The sequence below is a fragment of the Danio rerio genome, chromosome 4 (genome assembly GCF_049306965.1).
Source record: "Danio rerio strain Tuebingen ecotype United States chromosome 4, GRCz12tu, whole genome shotgun sequence".
In the NCBI taxonomy this organism is placed as follows: domain Eukaryota; kingdom Metazoa; phylum Chordata; class Actinopteri; order Cypriniformes; family Danionidae; genus Danio; species Danio rerio.
In genome coordinates this window covers 1,347,501-1,362,233 of record NC_133179.1, presented here as the reverse complement: position 1 = coordinate 1,362,233, position 14,733 = coordinate 1,347,501, and the positions used below count along the sequence as shown (strand labels likewise).

The 14,733-nt window shown below is 39.1% G+C and overlaps 2 protein-coding genes across 7 annotated transcripts in view; one reads left to right on the top strand and one right to left on the bottom strand.

Annotated features, from left to right (window-relative positions):
• Window positions 1–800: 800 nt before the first annotated feature.
• Window positions 801–10,476, bottom strand: proser2 (proline and serine rich 2). Its single transcript, XM_002661314.8, has 4 exons — window positions 10,410–10,476; window positions 9,498–9,665; window positions 5,573–5,831; window positions 801–5,334 (listed from the first exon to the last, which is right to left on the bottom strand). Exons 2-4 carry the CDS (start codon window positions 9,552–9,554, stop codon window positions 3,725–3,727), a joined length of 1,926 nt encoding a protein of 641 aa, XP_002661360.3. The 5' UTR covers window positions 9,555–9,665; window positions 10,410–10,476; the 3' UTR covers window positions 801–3,724.
• The window catches only part of LOC101885658 (glutamate receptor ionotropic, kainate 2-like), a 100,505-nt gene continuing 87,754 nt past the window's right edge, over window positions 1,983–14,733 (top strand). For 2 of the 6 annotated variants that reach the window (XR_012401679.1, XM_073946821.1), the window contains exons 1-2: window positions 1,985–2,180; window positions 9,116–9,240. The gene's annotated coding sequence lies outside the window, so the exon portion shown is untranslated. Of the gene's footprint in view, window positions 2,181–9,115; window positions 9,241–11,335; window positions 11,468–14,733 lie in introns of all 6 variants that reach the window. The other 4 variants (XR_012401678.1, XM_073946820.1, XM_073946822.1 and 1 more) reach the window with 4 other exon arrangements.

Here is a 14,733-nt window from a genome sequence, read left to right as displayed (position 1 = left end):
GCTTATTCTGTAGATACTAGTGTCTATTCTGTAGATACTAGTGTCTATTCTGTAGATACTAGTGCTTATTCTGTAGATACTAGTGCTTATTCTGTAGATACTAGTGTCTATTCTGTAGATACTAGTGCTTATTCTGTAGATACTAGTGTCTATTCTGTAGATACTAGTGCTTATTCTGTAGATACTAGTGTCTATTCTGTAAATACTAGTGCCTATTCTGTAGATACTAGTGCTTATTCTGTAGATACTAGTGTCTATTCTGTAAATACTAGTGCCTATTCTGTAGATACTAGTGCTTATTCTGTAGATACTAGTGTCTATTCTGTAAATACTAGTGCTTATTCTGTAGATACTAGTGCTTATTCAGTACATACTAGTGCTTATTCTGTAGATACTAGTGCTTATTCTGTAGATACTAGTGTCTATTCCGTAGATACTAGTGCCTATTCTGTAGATACTAGTGCCTATTCTGTAGATACTAGTGTCTATTCTGTAGATACTAGTGCTTATTCTGTAGATACTAGTGCTTATTCTGTAGATACTAGTGCTTATTCTGTAGATACTAGTGCTTATTCTGTAGATACTAGTGCTTATTCTGTAGATACTAGTGTCTATTCTGTAGATACTAGTGCTTATTCTGTAGATACTAGTGCCTATTCTGTAGATACTAGTGCTTATTCTGTAGATACTAGTGTCTATTCTGTAGATACTAGTGCTTATTCATTAGATACTAATGAGCGCTCCTGCTCTTCACTCTATTCTGCAAGTGTAACGCAGTGCAGTAAATCACACGCAGTGAGTGATCTGAGGACAGCTGAGTTTATTCACACACAACAAAGTAGACATTTGACCAGCAACGTTCTCATACACAGACACACACACACACACCATCACAGAGGAGCGCTGCTGTGTTTCTGTGCATCAGTTTTCTTTGTGTTCATTGTCGTGTTGTTGCGAGTGTGTTAAATGTGTGTGTTGTGGGTTGAGCCTTTGTGTGTGGTACATGTTGTGTCACATTGAACACACAGCAAACACCACACTCAAACACTCACACAGACCACACAACTTGAACAGTGCTGGTGTGGTGTATGTTGTGTGGTTTGTGTGTAATCCCACCGCTCTGACACACAGATGCTGTGAGCAGATTGAACTGGTGAGTGCTCTCATAAACACACTAAAGGCTGAGGCACTGGAACAACACATGACATCCCTCACACACACACACACACAGAGAGAGAGAGAGAGAGAGAGAGAGAGAGCACATATATGTGTGTGTCATGTGTTCCAGTGTCAGCGCTGCAGCCTCAGCCTTTAGTGTGTTCATTAGAGCTCTCGCCTGCCATGCAGGAGTCGCCAGTTCAATCCCTGCACACAGTGACTGTGTGTGTGTGTGGTGTGTATGTATGTTGTGTGTGTGTCAAGGGGTGTCACATTCACAATCATGCATTCTGTGTCCTTCAAAAGCAGCTTCGTTTGAAGCAAAATACCGGAGTCAAAATCTAAAATAAAAAAAAACAGCACACAAACACACACACACACACACATTCATTCACAGTGAACTCCACATGACACACACACACACACACACACACACACTCTGCATTTGGACGTCTGTGGTTTTGTGTGGGAGGAACTAAACTTACATTTATGAGACAGAAGAGTGAGGCCTGCTGCCAGAGGAGGAAGGAGAGATCAACAACACACACACACACACACACACAGTGAACAAATACACAACTACAACAACACACTCTCAGACACCACCTGCCAGCATCAGGACGAGGTGTGGGGCGTTCCTCTACAAACACTGAGGTAAAAATAGTGTACATCTCAGCTTATCATACACCAGTCAACACTAGCTCTGTACTATTTGTTAATGTTTTCTTACATGCGAACCTTTAAAGTAGACGTTTCACCAGCGAGGGTCTCTTGGAGGATCTCAGCAGCAGTCACATGATAATGAGGAGGTGATTGGCTAAAACACATTCTGGAGTCATGTGATTGATAAACAAAGATGGCGGCTGTGAGACTCCCTTCACCTCCACCTGTTTTTGTGTTCTGTTTGTTTTAGAGATGTAAGCACTGTCTGAGATGCTCCTCAGTGATAAAGTAGACTCATTTTACATGTAAATCCTCAAAGCAGTGTCGGCTTTCTGAATTCTGGACGTGTGGCAGATAAGGTAATGCTAATGTTGTTTGTTTTTAGTTAAACTGCATGCTCGGGCAGTCACTGATTACATGCACTGAACTGTTTTTCCTACAAATAAATACTTGAAATCACTTTATATTACATATTTTCTTAAAAAGCACTTAATTAATGACTGCATATACATAAAGTGGCAGTAAATGTGTGTATGCTCTTAAAAATCAACTGTATTTACACAATCATTCCCTTTTAATGAGTGTTTGCTCAGCATTGCATATCTGATGATCTTATTACTTTAGTCTTTTAATAATGTATAACTACAGCTATTAATTACTTTAGTGAATTAATCATGTATACAGCTTCAAAATGAGAGTCATTTCATATTTGCATTTAGATTTGTGATTTAACTTTCTTGTCTGTCGCAATATATAAACTTAATATTTTCAGTAAACGAACGTTATATGTACACATTTAGGATTCTCTAATGTTGGTAAATGGTCTGTATGGATAAGTATGATACAGTCAAGTATAATATTTAATAATAATTTAGTATTTTTTTATTGCTTTTCTATTGATTTTTCTATAGCTTTTCCTAATTAATTCTAAATGTAACTCTTAAATGAAACGTACTCCCTAATGCTCCATCATCATGCAATGCATACACTTTTTCTCCCGTTATATTTTACATAAATATGACACAGAATGATCCAAATCTAAAACAAGAAATTATAAATCATAATGTGGCATATTAAATGACTAATTACACCAAGTAATCTACCCAGCATTTTTTTCAGTTACAGCTTAATGTCAATTTTTAATGAATAATTAACAATATTAATTAGTAGTATGCTTTTTTATATTTATGTACAGTATGTGCGATGCTGATTCATCAATTCAGATATCCACAACTGTATTTTTGTAGCTCTTAAAGGGGTCATGAAGTATCTCAGCGTTTAGTAATGCAAAGTTTTCTGAGGTGCGCTTATAACGGTGTGAAGATCATCATCAAACATAGAAGCATTTATCATTATTGTCTGAGCTGTTTCTGACTCATCAGAACACTGAATGGGCGTGGCCAATTGTAGACTCAAAAGTAAACGCCCACTGCTCTGATTGGCTATGAGCTGTAATATGATTAACAGTTCTAAACAGGCAGTGAATTTGGTGGAACTTATTCATCCTATGACATCATAGAATGAGGATTCTAGAATCTGTTCTACTCTGTCAAGCTGCTTTTAGTATACGAGCCTAGACCACATAACCAGTCTTAAGTTGCTCGTTTGTGCACCTTAAAGTTAGTTTTAGACTATTGTTATACGTCTATTAGATCTTTACTTACAAATTTATCCTTGTTTTATCCAAGAAGTCTATGTTTAGATTTATATTAGTTGTCTTAAAAATCTTGCATTCTGCCATCGAGTTGTTTGTTTGCATGGGAAGTGGTGTTTTGTGTGTACATCACGTTAATAAATGAGAGCCCTGCTAATTAAGCTTAAAAAAGGTAGTAAATGCCAGGGATCTTTCTGAATGCAGCGTACTTTTACAGGCTGTGCTGCAATGCTGACATACACTTGAGTGTTAGGACGTGTCTCTTAGCAGTCCCAGTTTGCGCAGAGCGTCCCGGCGGGCCTCATCGGTGGCTCCGCGTCCTGAAAACTGCACCGTAATTCCCTGAGTGCGGAAGGACTGTTTGGGCAGAGACTTGCGGCGGTGCTCTGGGGATGCTGGAGGCCGTGGGCCACTTGTAGGCTGCGCTCTTTGGGGTCTCGGAGCAGGAGTGGGCGCCTGCTTCCTCCAGGATGGCTCTGAGTTGGAGCTCTTGTCATCAGTTGTAGAGTTGAAGGTTTTGGGTCGGGTGTGTTCGGATAAGCTCACGACTCTGGATCTGCCGCCGAAGCTGTTCAGATGGACCTCCGGTGCTTCTGTTTTGGCCGCCGGGATGGACGGGGACTCATTTCTGAAGGAGGCCGTAGGGTTCAGAGTGATGCTCTTTCCACCGAAGCTGTTGAAGCCGCTTTGAGTGACTTCAGCGCTGGTGAGCATTGGAGATTTGGGATGATCTGTAGTGTCTTGGTCAGATCTGAGAGTGGTGTTTTCAGTGCTGTTGCGTCTTATTTGAGGTTTAGCTTTGGTTTCTTCACTTTGGGAAGAGTGTATGATGGATTTAGGGTTGTATCTGTATGTGTTTTCAATGCTGTCGCTTCTTGCCGCAGGTTTAACTTTGATTTCTTCAAGTGGAGAGGAGTGAATGTCAGATTTAGAGTTGTATCTGTATGAGTTTTCGATGCTGTCGCGTCTTGTCGCAGGTTTAGCTTTGATTTCTTCAACTGGAGAAGAGTGAACTTCAGATTTGTGGTTAAATCTGAATGCTTTCTCGATGCTATCGCTCCTCGTAGCAGGTTTAGCTTTGATTTCTTCAACTGGAGAGGAGTGTATTTCGTATTTAGGGTTGTGTCTGAATGAGTTTTCAATGCTGTCACTCCTTGTAGCAGGTCTAGCTCTGATTTCTTCAACTGGAGAAGAGTGGACTTCAGATTTGTGGTTAAATCTAAATGCTTTCTCCATGCTTTCGCTCCTCGTAGCAGGTTTAGCTTTGATTTCTGCATCTCTTGGTGAAGAATGAGTGTCAGATTTGGCGTTGAATCTGGCTTCAGTGCTCATCATTGCTGGTTTTGCACTGGATTCTTCTTTTAGAGATGAGTGCACGTCAGATTTGGGGTTGAATCTGGTTTCAGTGCTCATCACTGCAGGTTTAGCATTGGTTTCTTCTTTTGTGTGCACGACGGATTGCGTTCGTCTCTGAGCGAGTCCGAGTTTTGAAAGCGCCTCCATTCTGGATTTATCTGGCGTTGGGTCGCAAAATGATACGCTGCGCATGGGCAGGTTTCGCACACACGCTGGTTCTCCACCATCCAGAGGGTGAGCTGATCCGCTGAGGTTTGCTAGCATTAGCGCGCGGCGCTCCTGCACGCTCACAGCTTCGGCTGCGATGGAGTGCGGGATGTTTTCGCGGCTGCCCAGCAGGAGGCTGATGCTCTCGGGGAGGCGTGTGGGCTTGGCGTGGGTCGGAGGGCCGTGTTTGTGGGATTGTGGGAGCTCTAGACTGCTCCTGCGCTGGTTGTCTGATGTGTTGGAGTCTCGTCTGGCCTTCACATGAGTCTCTGCAGGAGAAACCAGCTCTCGGAGATCTGCCAAAGTGAACAAATTTACAGCTGCGTAAGAACAAATGCTTTTATTCAGGGTCAAAAATGATAAATGGAGAAACGACAAGTTAAAATATGAGATTTAACATGGCACTAGGCAGAAAATGACACGCACTGATGAATTATTCACTACAAAACTAGCAATCTACGCTAACAAAATCAATATGGTTAGTTTTGTACGTTAATTGTTAGCATCTCTTGTGGTTGTTGTTGTTGTGTGTACCTGTCAGTGTGTTTGTGGGTCTGTGTGTGTGCTCTGTCGGGTGGACCAGATCGATGATGTCCTGATCTGCAGGACTGTGCTGTGCTGAAGCGCGCGTCTCCTGCTTCTCCACCTGCCACTCTGCTCCACTTGCTCTACCGTTTCCGTTTCCTCTTCCTCTTCGCTCCGGCCGCTCTTTCTCCTCCAGAGAGTCGATGGTCTCCTCGAAGAACTGGATACACTCCCTCTCCTCCAAACTGAGGAACTGCAGATCATCCTCCTGCAGAAACACACACAGAGATCACAGTGTTACTAAAGGAAAACTCAGTCTGCACCCGCACAAAACTCCACAAAACTTGTATATAACTCGCACTTCGGTATTATCGTTCATTTATTCATTTGCTGGAGATTGAAACTGAATTTAGAAATAGTTTTATAGCAAATCTTTGCGCTTAATGAAGTAAATAAATATATTGGCTAATGGATGTGTTCAGTGGAGTGTGTACAGCACCGTTTCCTCACTCCACCAAAGTAAAGGAGTAAAGTAAAGAGAAAGTAAAGAGGCCGAATGGTGGAGGCTCAAACTGTATTTTTTCATCCTTAAAATGGCAAAAGTGGATTCAGACACACCCTTAATGCTTTTGCACCATGCACTTAAGACTTTGCACCTAGACAGGTAAAATAGAGCCCTCTATCTCCTCTCCACCAATCAGCTGGAGTGTGGCTTGCGGTCTGCACACCACACGTTTCTGCAATATGGCTGAATTATTAATATTATAATTATTATTATTATCAATAAACAGAAGAAAGAAACTCATTGCGGTTTGGAATCACTTGAGGGAGAGTAAATAGTGTGTAAATGTTTATTTTATGCTTATAAATATTTATATAAACATATTTTATGCTTAAATTGCTTATATTTTGTTATCATCCCTGTTTGTGTGTGTAGTGTGAGTTTGAGTGTGGCAGTGTGTGTCTAAGTATGTTGTGGGTAAGTGAAAGTATTAGTGTGTGTGTGTGTGTGTGTAGGAGTATTAGTTTGTATGAATAAGTATGTTGTGTGTATGTGTGCAAGTGTATGTGTGTTTTCATGAGAGAAACTGTGTGTGTGAACAGTAGTCTGCTTGTTGAGCGGGCCCCTGAACACACCCTTCACCCTGAACGGCTCCTCTGTTCACTGCTGTTGCTTCACCTTTGTGGATCAGCTTCACTTTGAGCCATTAGACTGTAGAGGAGCAGCAGATTCTGCATATCGGACTGTTCAAACACTGATCACATTACAGCCTGCACAATCATCTCATGCACACAGAGAGACAGAGCATCATCTGAACTGTCTAACCACTAACACAGGACCATAGACCTACAGTATAAGTGTAAACAAGTGTGATACAGCTTTCAAATTATCCCGGTGTATCATACTGGAGTCTATTGCTTTTTTTTCAGCACACAAATAACGACTATCATACATTTTTAACATGATCTGCAGAAAAACACACTTTAAATATCTAGTTTATACAGACAGACCAATGATTAGCCCTCCTGTGAAATCAAAATATTCCCATGTGCTGTTTAACAGAGATATTCTCAACACATTAATCAATAATCAATCGATGGCCATGAGCGCAATCATTAATGGTGATGCAGTATATAAGTCGCTCACACATACAACACTAATCCTAGCAACATTTGAGCTGATTGTGCATCATCTCTATCTCTGTTAGTGGTGTCTGTATGTTTAAAAACACTGCAGTATTTACTGTAAATGACTATAGTATATCTTCATGTGGGTGTCTGATGACTGAAAATAGATCTGGCAGCAGATATCACAGCCTCTGTTACTCTTAACCTTTAACAGATATTATTGTTTATTCGGGATATGTGGTTTCACATTCTGACTTCAATGCCTCATTAATAAATTGCTAAAATGACTATAATTAAACCAAATATTCTTAATAATGAAATATGATGTGTTCTGTGAAAGAGTGCTTTTGCATTGTGATGATATTATATTGTCATTTAATAATAATGTGTGGCATAAAAGGATCTTAAAATGACAATAATATCGTTCATCACAATAAATTGTGATGCAATATGTCCTACAACAAAAAAGACATTGGGACAGGCCAAATTTCAACCAATAAACATACTAGATTTAATAGTTAAACATCATAAAATGCATAATAAAGTCCAATTTAAAGGCTTAACTAGGCAATGGTAGGGTAATTAGGACATAATAATCATTGTTAATAAGTCAATGGACAACAGCGGTCTGTTCTGGAGACCAACGAAAGGTGTGTGTGTGTATATGTATGTATGTGTATATATATATATATATATATATATATATATATATATATATATATATAAAACCATAATAATATAATATTTATAATATATATATATATATATATATATATATATATATACATAATATATGATAAATATATTATATAATAAATAAATAAATATATATATATATATAAATATATATATATATATATATATATATATATATATATATATATATATATATATATATATATATATATATATAAATCCTGTGGTTCCTCTCGTACTGAGCGAGATTACTAGCTCAACAACGGACCACATCAGTAAACGGGGGTTGTTCAAAGAACCAAATTTTAACTACTGTATGTGCACATAATGAAATGTCATCTGAATGTTTAACACAATCCTTCAAACTACTTGGTTTTATAGGTTTCATTCAGCTTGTTTTCGATGTGATAATGGTCAATCATTTTAAATGTAGTTGTTTCAGAGTAAATTAATCTGATGCATTGAATGAGACATACGTTTGTTTGACATTTTGTTTGTTTTTTACTGTGTTATGCTCTGGTAAAATTGTCTAGAGTACTGGAAAGGAGCTATAGTAAAGTATTGTTGTTGTTATTATTAAGAAAAATGTGTATAAATGCTTAATTGTAATCAACAACAACAAGTGATATTAAGAATTAAGGCTGCACAATAAATTGATTTAGCATCGAGATGGCAGTGTTAGAATTATTAATTGAATTATAATCGAGCAGGAGCTACAGAATTATGTTTAATCATCGTATTTATATCGAATTTATGTAATTTATGCCCCAAAAAAATCTTTTTTTAGAGTTTTGTCTTGTTTCTAGTCCAAATATCTACATTTCAAAGCAAAACCAGATTATTTGACTTACTCCACCGGGCAGATAATTCGCTTGTTCAAAGGAAAATCTCTTCATTTTTCTGACAGTCAAAACAAAACAGTATTTTCACTCCTAAGAATGTTTTGATATTTGGACTATAGAAACGAGACAAAGTAAGAAAAGCCTTTTTTTCCATTGTGGTTTTTAATTTCTATACTTGAATACTGTTAGACTCCCCAGACAACTATCAAATAGTGCTTTTCTTGTGAAGCTGTATTGATATCGCAGCATTTAACGCAGAAAAATAAAATATAGCAATATTAGATTTCGTGCAGCCCTTCTAGAAATCATTCATGCCAAACAGGGCTTGTTCGGATTACCAAATCCAGCTCTATGATTTCTAATAATAGTGCTGCTCATCCTGCAGGCATCTGACAGAGAGTGTGTTGAAGAGTCATTCAGAACCGGCTGGTTTTCTGCGGATGTGTTAATGTTTGACATGCTGCCCGACTGCATTCTTGCCTTTACTACAGGATGGTTTCTGTGAGCTCAGTGAGTAAGAGACACACACACACACCACACCTGTCCTCGACACAAAGACCGTCCTGTCAACCAACTGGTTTCTCCGCTTGTGGATAAATCAGTGTGTATTTCCACCGCTCACAAAAACGTTTTTGATCCAAATAAGGCTGGGTTTGGCCTGGCTGCAGTTATTATTCTTGGCTTTGAGTCTAAACACTCCACGATTTGAAATAGTAAGGCTTTTACTGTCATATAGAAGTAATCGAGCTGAATCGATTCATACTCACAGCGCAGTCATTCAGGCCGTAGTGCAGCGTCCGGCTGTTGTGCATGTGGACGTCCATTCCTGATGTCGTTGGGGTCACGAGGTCAAGCACGAGGGGTCAGGGGTCGTGCGAAATGGTCTGGGCATTTCCACGCACCTGACTGACCTGTTTCACATGATGTACACACACCTGCAACAAACATGAATAGTGTTGAAACACATCCTTTAGGTTCAGCGAGACACGCTGACTACAGCCGGAAGACACAACTACACCAGTTCTTCATAAACATTCATGGTAAAACCATTAGGTAGTAATACATTTACTAAACAATAGTGATGCAAACAATAACACAACACACTAAAACGAGGAATGAACAATAACTTATATGTGTTAAAAGAGAAGTAGGATTGTACAAATATATATTTGTGTTTTTCCTATCACTTTTAATTACAATAATATTATTAATAACAACTAATATAAAATGAACGCTAATTCCTTGTTTATGTTGGGATCAACTGTGATATTATTATTATTATAAAAAGTGGTGTATTTGTACTCTTCTACGTCTCTTTTTATATTGTTTAAGTAAAATTTGCCTTATTTTAAATATGTTTTTTTAGTATGATCAGTCAGTTTATTTGTTTATGAATATTTTAATGACAAACACGGTTCCCTTTAGTTCTCAGTACGGTGTTATATTGACAAAACACGTCAAATTAATCACGATAAATATGAACTCCTAGTGGAAATAGATAAAAACAGCTGCTTTACAAACATTCTTAGTCGTATTATATTATATTATAGTTATAATGTAAAAAACAACAAACATATTCAGATATTCGCGATATCGCTGAGATTCTCCCAAACACGAGTAACGTTAACTCGAATACTTTGAAAACGGTTAACGGCTATAAAGAAATTGGTTAAACTTACCCAAACATCTTGAAATGGCTTAGTAGAGCAGGTTAAACGAATAAAGCCGGTGTCATCCCGTTTCTGTGCGTGTACAGTGCGAATAAATGGCTTTTAAATCACTGTACGTTACGCGTGAACTCGCTCATCTAGTTCTGCAGGAGCGCGTCTGTGCGCGCGACCCCTCCTTCGGAGCGCGGTCATGATGACGAGGACCTGGGGTTCCTCCTAAGGAAAACTTTGTAGAAAGATTACAACTTAAATAAAAAGTAAATATACAGAGAAAGTACAAATATTTGACTGTGGCAAATCTTATATAAATATATCTGTAGTGTCAGAAATGTTTCAGCCCTCACCCTGACTCAGTCACCACAGATGTGCAGGTAGCGCCATCTTGTGGACGCGCCTTATCACATTTTGAACATACGAAGTTATCAAAGGAAAATATTAACTATTATTGCAAATATACATCAATTATTGGCCATTTTATCATATTTAAAATAATTACATACAATTTAAATAAATTAATTACAGTGAAATATTATTAAGATTTTGGTTTTTCTTGCGTTTAGATGAGAAATATCAAAATGATAACCAAGTTTATTATTAATATTTTATCGAACTTATAATATTATTATATGTTCGTACTTCCTCTCGGCGGTGAGGTTATCATCACAATCTCTCCCATAATTATATAATTTTATTTCTATCATTTATATCATTAATGTAAGTGGTTCGTTATTATACCATCTCACTGATTTACATTATAAGTACGGTGAAATTCAGTTTTTTTTTTTGTTTTGTTTAAGATTTTTTTTTTGTTTAAAAAAAACATTTGTTTTAGATATACAATGGACTTTATTTTTCAGACTTTTCAGCGGGTGAGTGTGCAGTAGAGGACTGCTGTGAGAGCCGTTTTTGTATTGTAGTTCTTTGTTTGGCCACAGGGTGGAGTGCCGCTGAATCGGTAGGACTGACGCAGGTGTGTGTGATTAGGTGAGCGCTACGTTTTGACTGTGACTGAGCGTGGAAAAGGAGTTTGGAAAACCATCCTATGGGGTTCATTATGCAATAGAACTGTGAGTAAACATGCAACTTTACGAACTGTTTGACTAATTAAGCACAGAAAAGCAGTATTTTAGAGGATGATCTTTGTTTGGACTCTGAAACAACGACTCGAGTGACAATACAGGAATCTGAGTCACTGCAGTGTTTTATAGTTAAATGTAGTTACTGTAAATAGTATAACACTATACAGTATTAGAATTATATCAAAATTATTTTTGTAAAATAAGTTTCATACATGTTTTATGTAGGAATTTTGATGGTTATCAATTGGATATTGATGCTCAGGATTTGCTAATGATCGTTATTGGAGGTCAGAGAAAATATAGACATACAAAGGCATTTACTTATGATATTAGGGAACAGAAATGAGACTTTTTTTAATTGTGGCTGTTTGCACATCTTGCATATTATTCTTTTATAAATGCTCCGTGCAGAAAATCTGTAATGGGTCTGTTTGTCCTACAGAGGGCGCCACTTTCTCAAAAACTCCCAAAAGCGCTTTACTGTGTGAGAGAGATCCAGTACAGATGTGTGTGTGTGAGGGGGCTAAGATGACAGGCGGATTGACTTTCAGACTTCACCTACAGACAAACTTAGACAACCTACAGACACGCACAAATGCACACACAGTCACAGATGGACTCTCACACAGACAGACAGACAAACGTAGACACACACAAATGCACACAATCACAGATAGACTCTCACACACTCTGCAGTGTGTGTCAGCAGTAACGAATTAGCTCGAGGATCGTTACGCTTCTGTCTGCTGAGAGTCGAGCAGAAACGAATCCATCAGCAGCGACGGACTTTTACACCTCCCAGACACACACACACACACACACACACAGACAGACAGACAGACAGACAACACTGTCACATACACACACACATTTGACCCCTTCCCAACAGGGAAAACTAGTAACAGTTAAGAATGCATGTGGCTTTGCAATCAATGAATGTGATTATAATGAAAGTCAAAGGGGCAAAAACAGCCCCCAACATAATGAAAGGGGAGTCAGTCTGAACAGTACAGAAGGGTTAATATACCTGGCTGCCAATGACAGCGGGAGTCTGGCACAGATGGTGGCGCGGACATCCTGAGAGCAGTTATCTAGTCCAGTGATGTAGAAACACTAAACAGACGAGTAGATGTGTGAGTGAATGCTCTGGAGTGCAGTATGAGGGTGAAGACAGCAGAGAAATTTCATTATAAGAGCACCTTCACCATCACTGTCAACCACAGGAGACTGTTTAAGGGGCTGTTCACACCTGCTGCGTTTACTTGGGTTCAAAGGCACCAGATTTTGTTCGGCTTTTTGGTGCAGTCGCAACAAAAGCAGACTAAACAAGCTGGTTCGAGTCCCCGCTGGGCCCGTTGGCATTTACCGATTAAAAGATCTGCTTAGCCGAGGTTAAGCAGGACCACTAGATGGTAGTAAAAATTGACATCAGGTGCACATAACTGTTCGACCACTAGATGGTGTCAAAAAATGGACAACAGATGCACATTGTTATTTTGACCACTAGATGGCAGTAAAAATGGACAACAACTCAACATTTTTTTCTGGACCACTAGGTAGCGGTAAAACATTGGACAGCAGGTGCACATCTTTTTTTGTTCACTAGGTGGTGGTAAAAAAATGAATAGCAGATGCACATCATTATTTTGGCCACTAGATGGCAGTAAATGAATGGACAGCAGTTGCTTGTTGTTATTTTGACCACTAGATGGCAGTAAAAATATACAACAAAAGAACATTATTTTCTGGATCACTAGATGGCGTTAAAGAATGTACAGCAGGTGCGCATCCTTTTCTTGTCCACTAGGTGGTGGTAAAAGAATAGAAAGCAGGTGAACATTATTTTAACCACTAGATGGCAGTAAATAAATGGACAGCAGGTGCACAACATTATTTTGACCACTAGATGCCAGTAAGTAAATGGGCCGCAGTTGCACATCATTATTTTAACCACTAGATGTACAAAACTTGTATGCTTGCAATTACACCTCTGGAGCTGTAATTAGAAATGTAGTTTCTGGCTGTGTTCTATTCCCAGTTATCCCCCCTATGCCCTATTCGTTTAGAACATTCTAGCATTAAAGTCTTCTCTTTTAGGTGTATTTTGCTGTCAGAGTATTTTTACAGTTCAGTTTTAGCGATCTCCATGTTTACAATAGTGTTCCCTTCGCAGTGCACTTTGAAAACATTGATGCCATTTTGAACACAGCCGTGGCTCATGACGAAAGCTATAGGTGACATATTATTTAAACGCGGAATTTATGTTACGTCTCCAAAGCTTGTGAAAACAAAAACATAGCATGCGCTAATGCTTTTAATTTATAGTAGGTTATTTATTAAGTATCTGCATTGTATATGACACAGGCCTGCTGGTTAAAACATTTCTGCTGTGTTTACATCAATGACTGTAAAAAATATGGACGACGCGACAGCCCTTTTTCCCATTGAACGCCTTGAGGGCAAAACGTCTGCTTGACGGGCACAAACTGTCGCAAAAGACTGCTGAAATTGGAGCCAGACATGCGCAGAAGGACTGTCTGATGGAGCCAGAGGAGGAGCCGCGAAAATGAGCAGAGTCGAGCTTCCAATCAAACGCTTTATGTAAAATCAACTACGCCCCCCGAACTTCTCAGCATGCGTTTGCTGTCATATCAACACAAATGGATGTAATAACGTTAACAAATATGAGGGTTTTATATATTCAATCGCGCCAGCTCCAGGCCGCAGCGCATAACTTACTCGCGGCGTCACGGGCTGATTGCGGCTCGCATGCGGCAGCGCCTGCTCGCTCGGCCGCCGCATCTGGCTCGATTGACTCGGGCTGGAATTGGGTAGTGAGTCCAGGCATCCGGAGTAGGTCCAGCAGAGGTAACATTAGTCAGTCTGAGCTCTAAGAGATAAGTCTCCGGCAGGCGAGAATCTAGCCGGAACTGTGTTTTGCTATCTGGGTGGCTAGGCGTGTATCAGCAAACTAATAAAGCCCGAAAAAAGCCCTGAACTTAGCGAATAAACAGTGTTCCACCAGGATCATGTATGTCAGAAACTATAGTTTACTGCTGAACTCATTTTGTCATGGTAAAATAACACAGAAATCGAATAATAACATTTCAGTCTACTTCAGTCTCCTGCCGAAGCTCAGACGCGCTGCTTTGAGAAACTGTCAATCACAGCTGTCAATCACGATGACACGCCCAGCATTAAATTACTGCTAAAAACAAACTGTTTACAAAAATGAAGATCTGCACCTATTTCAG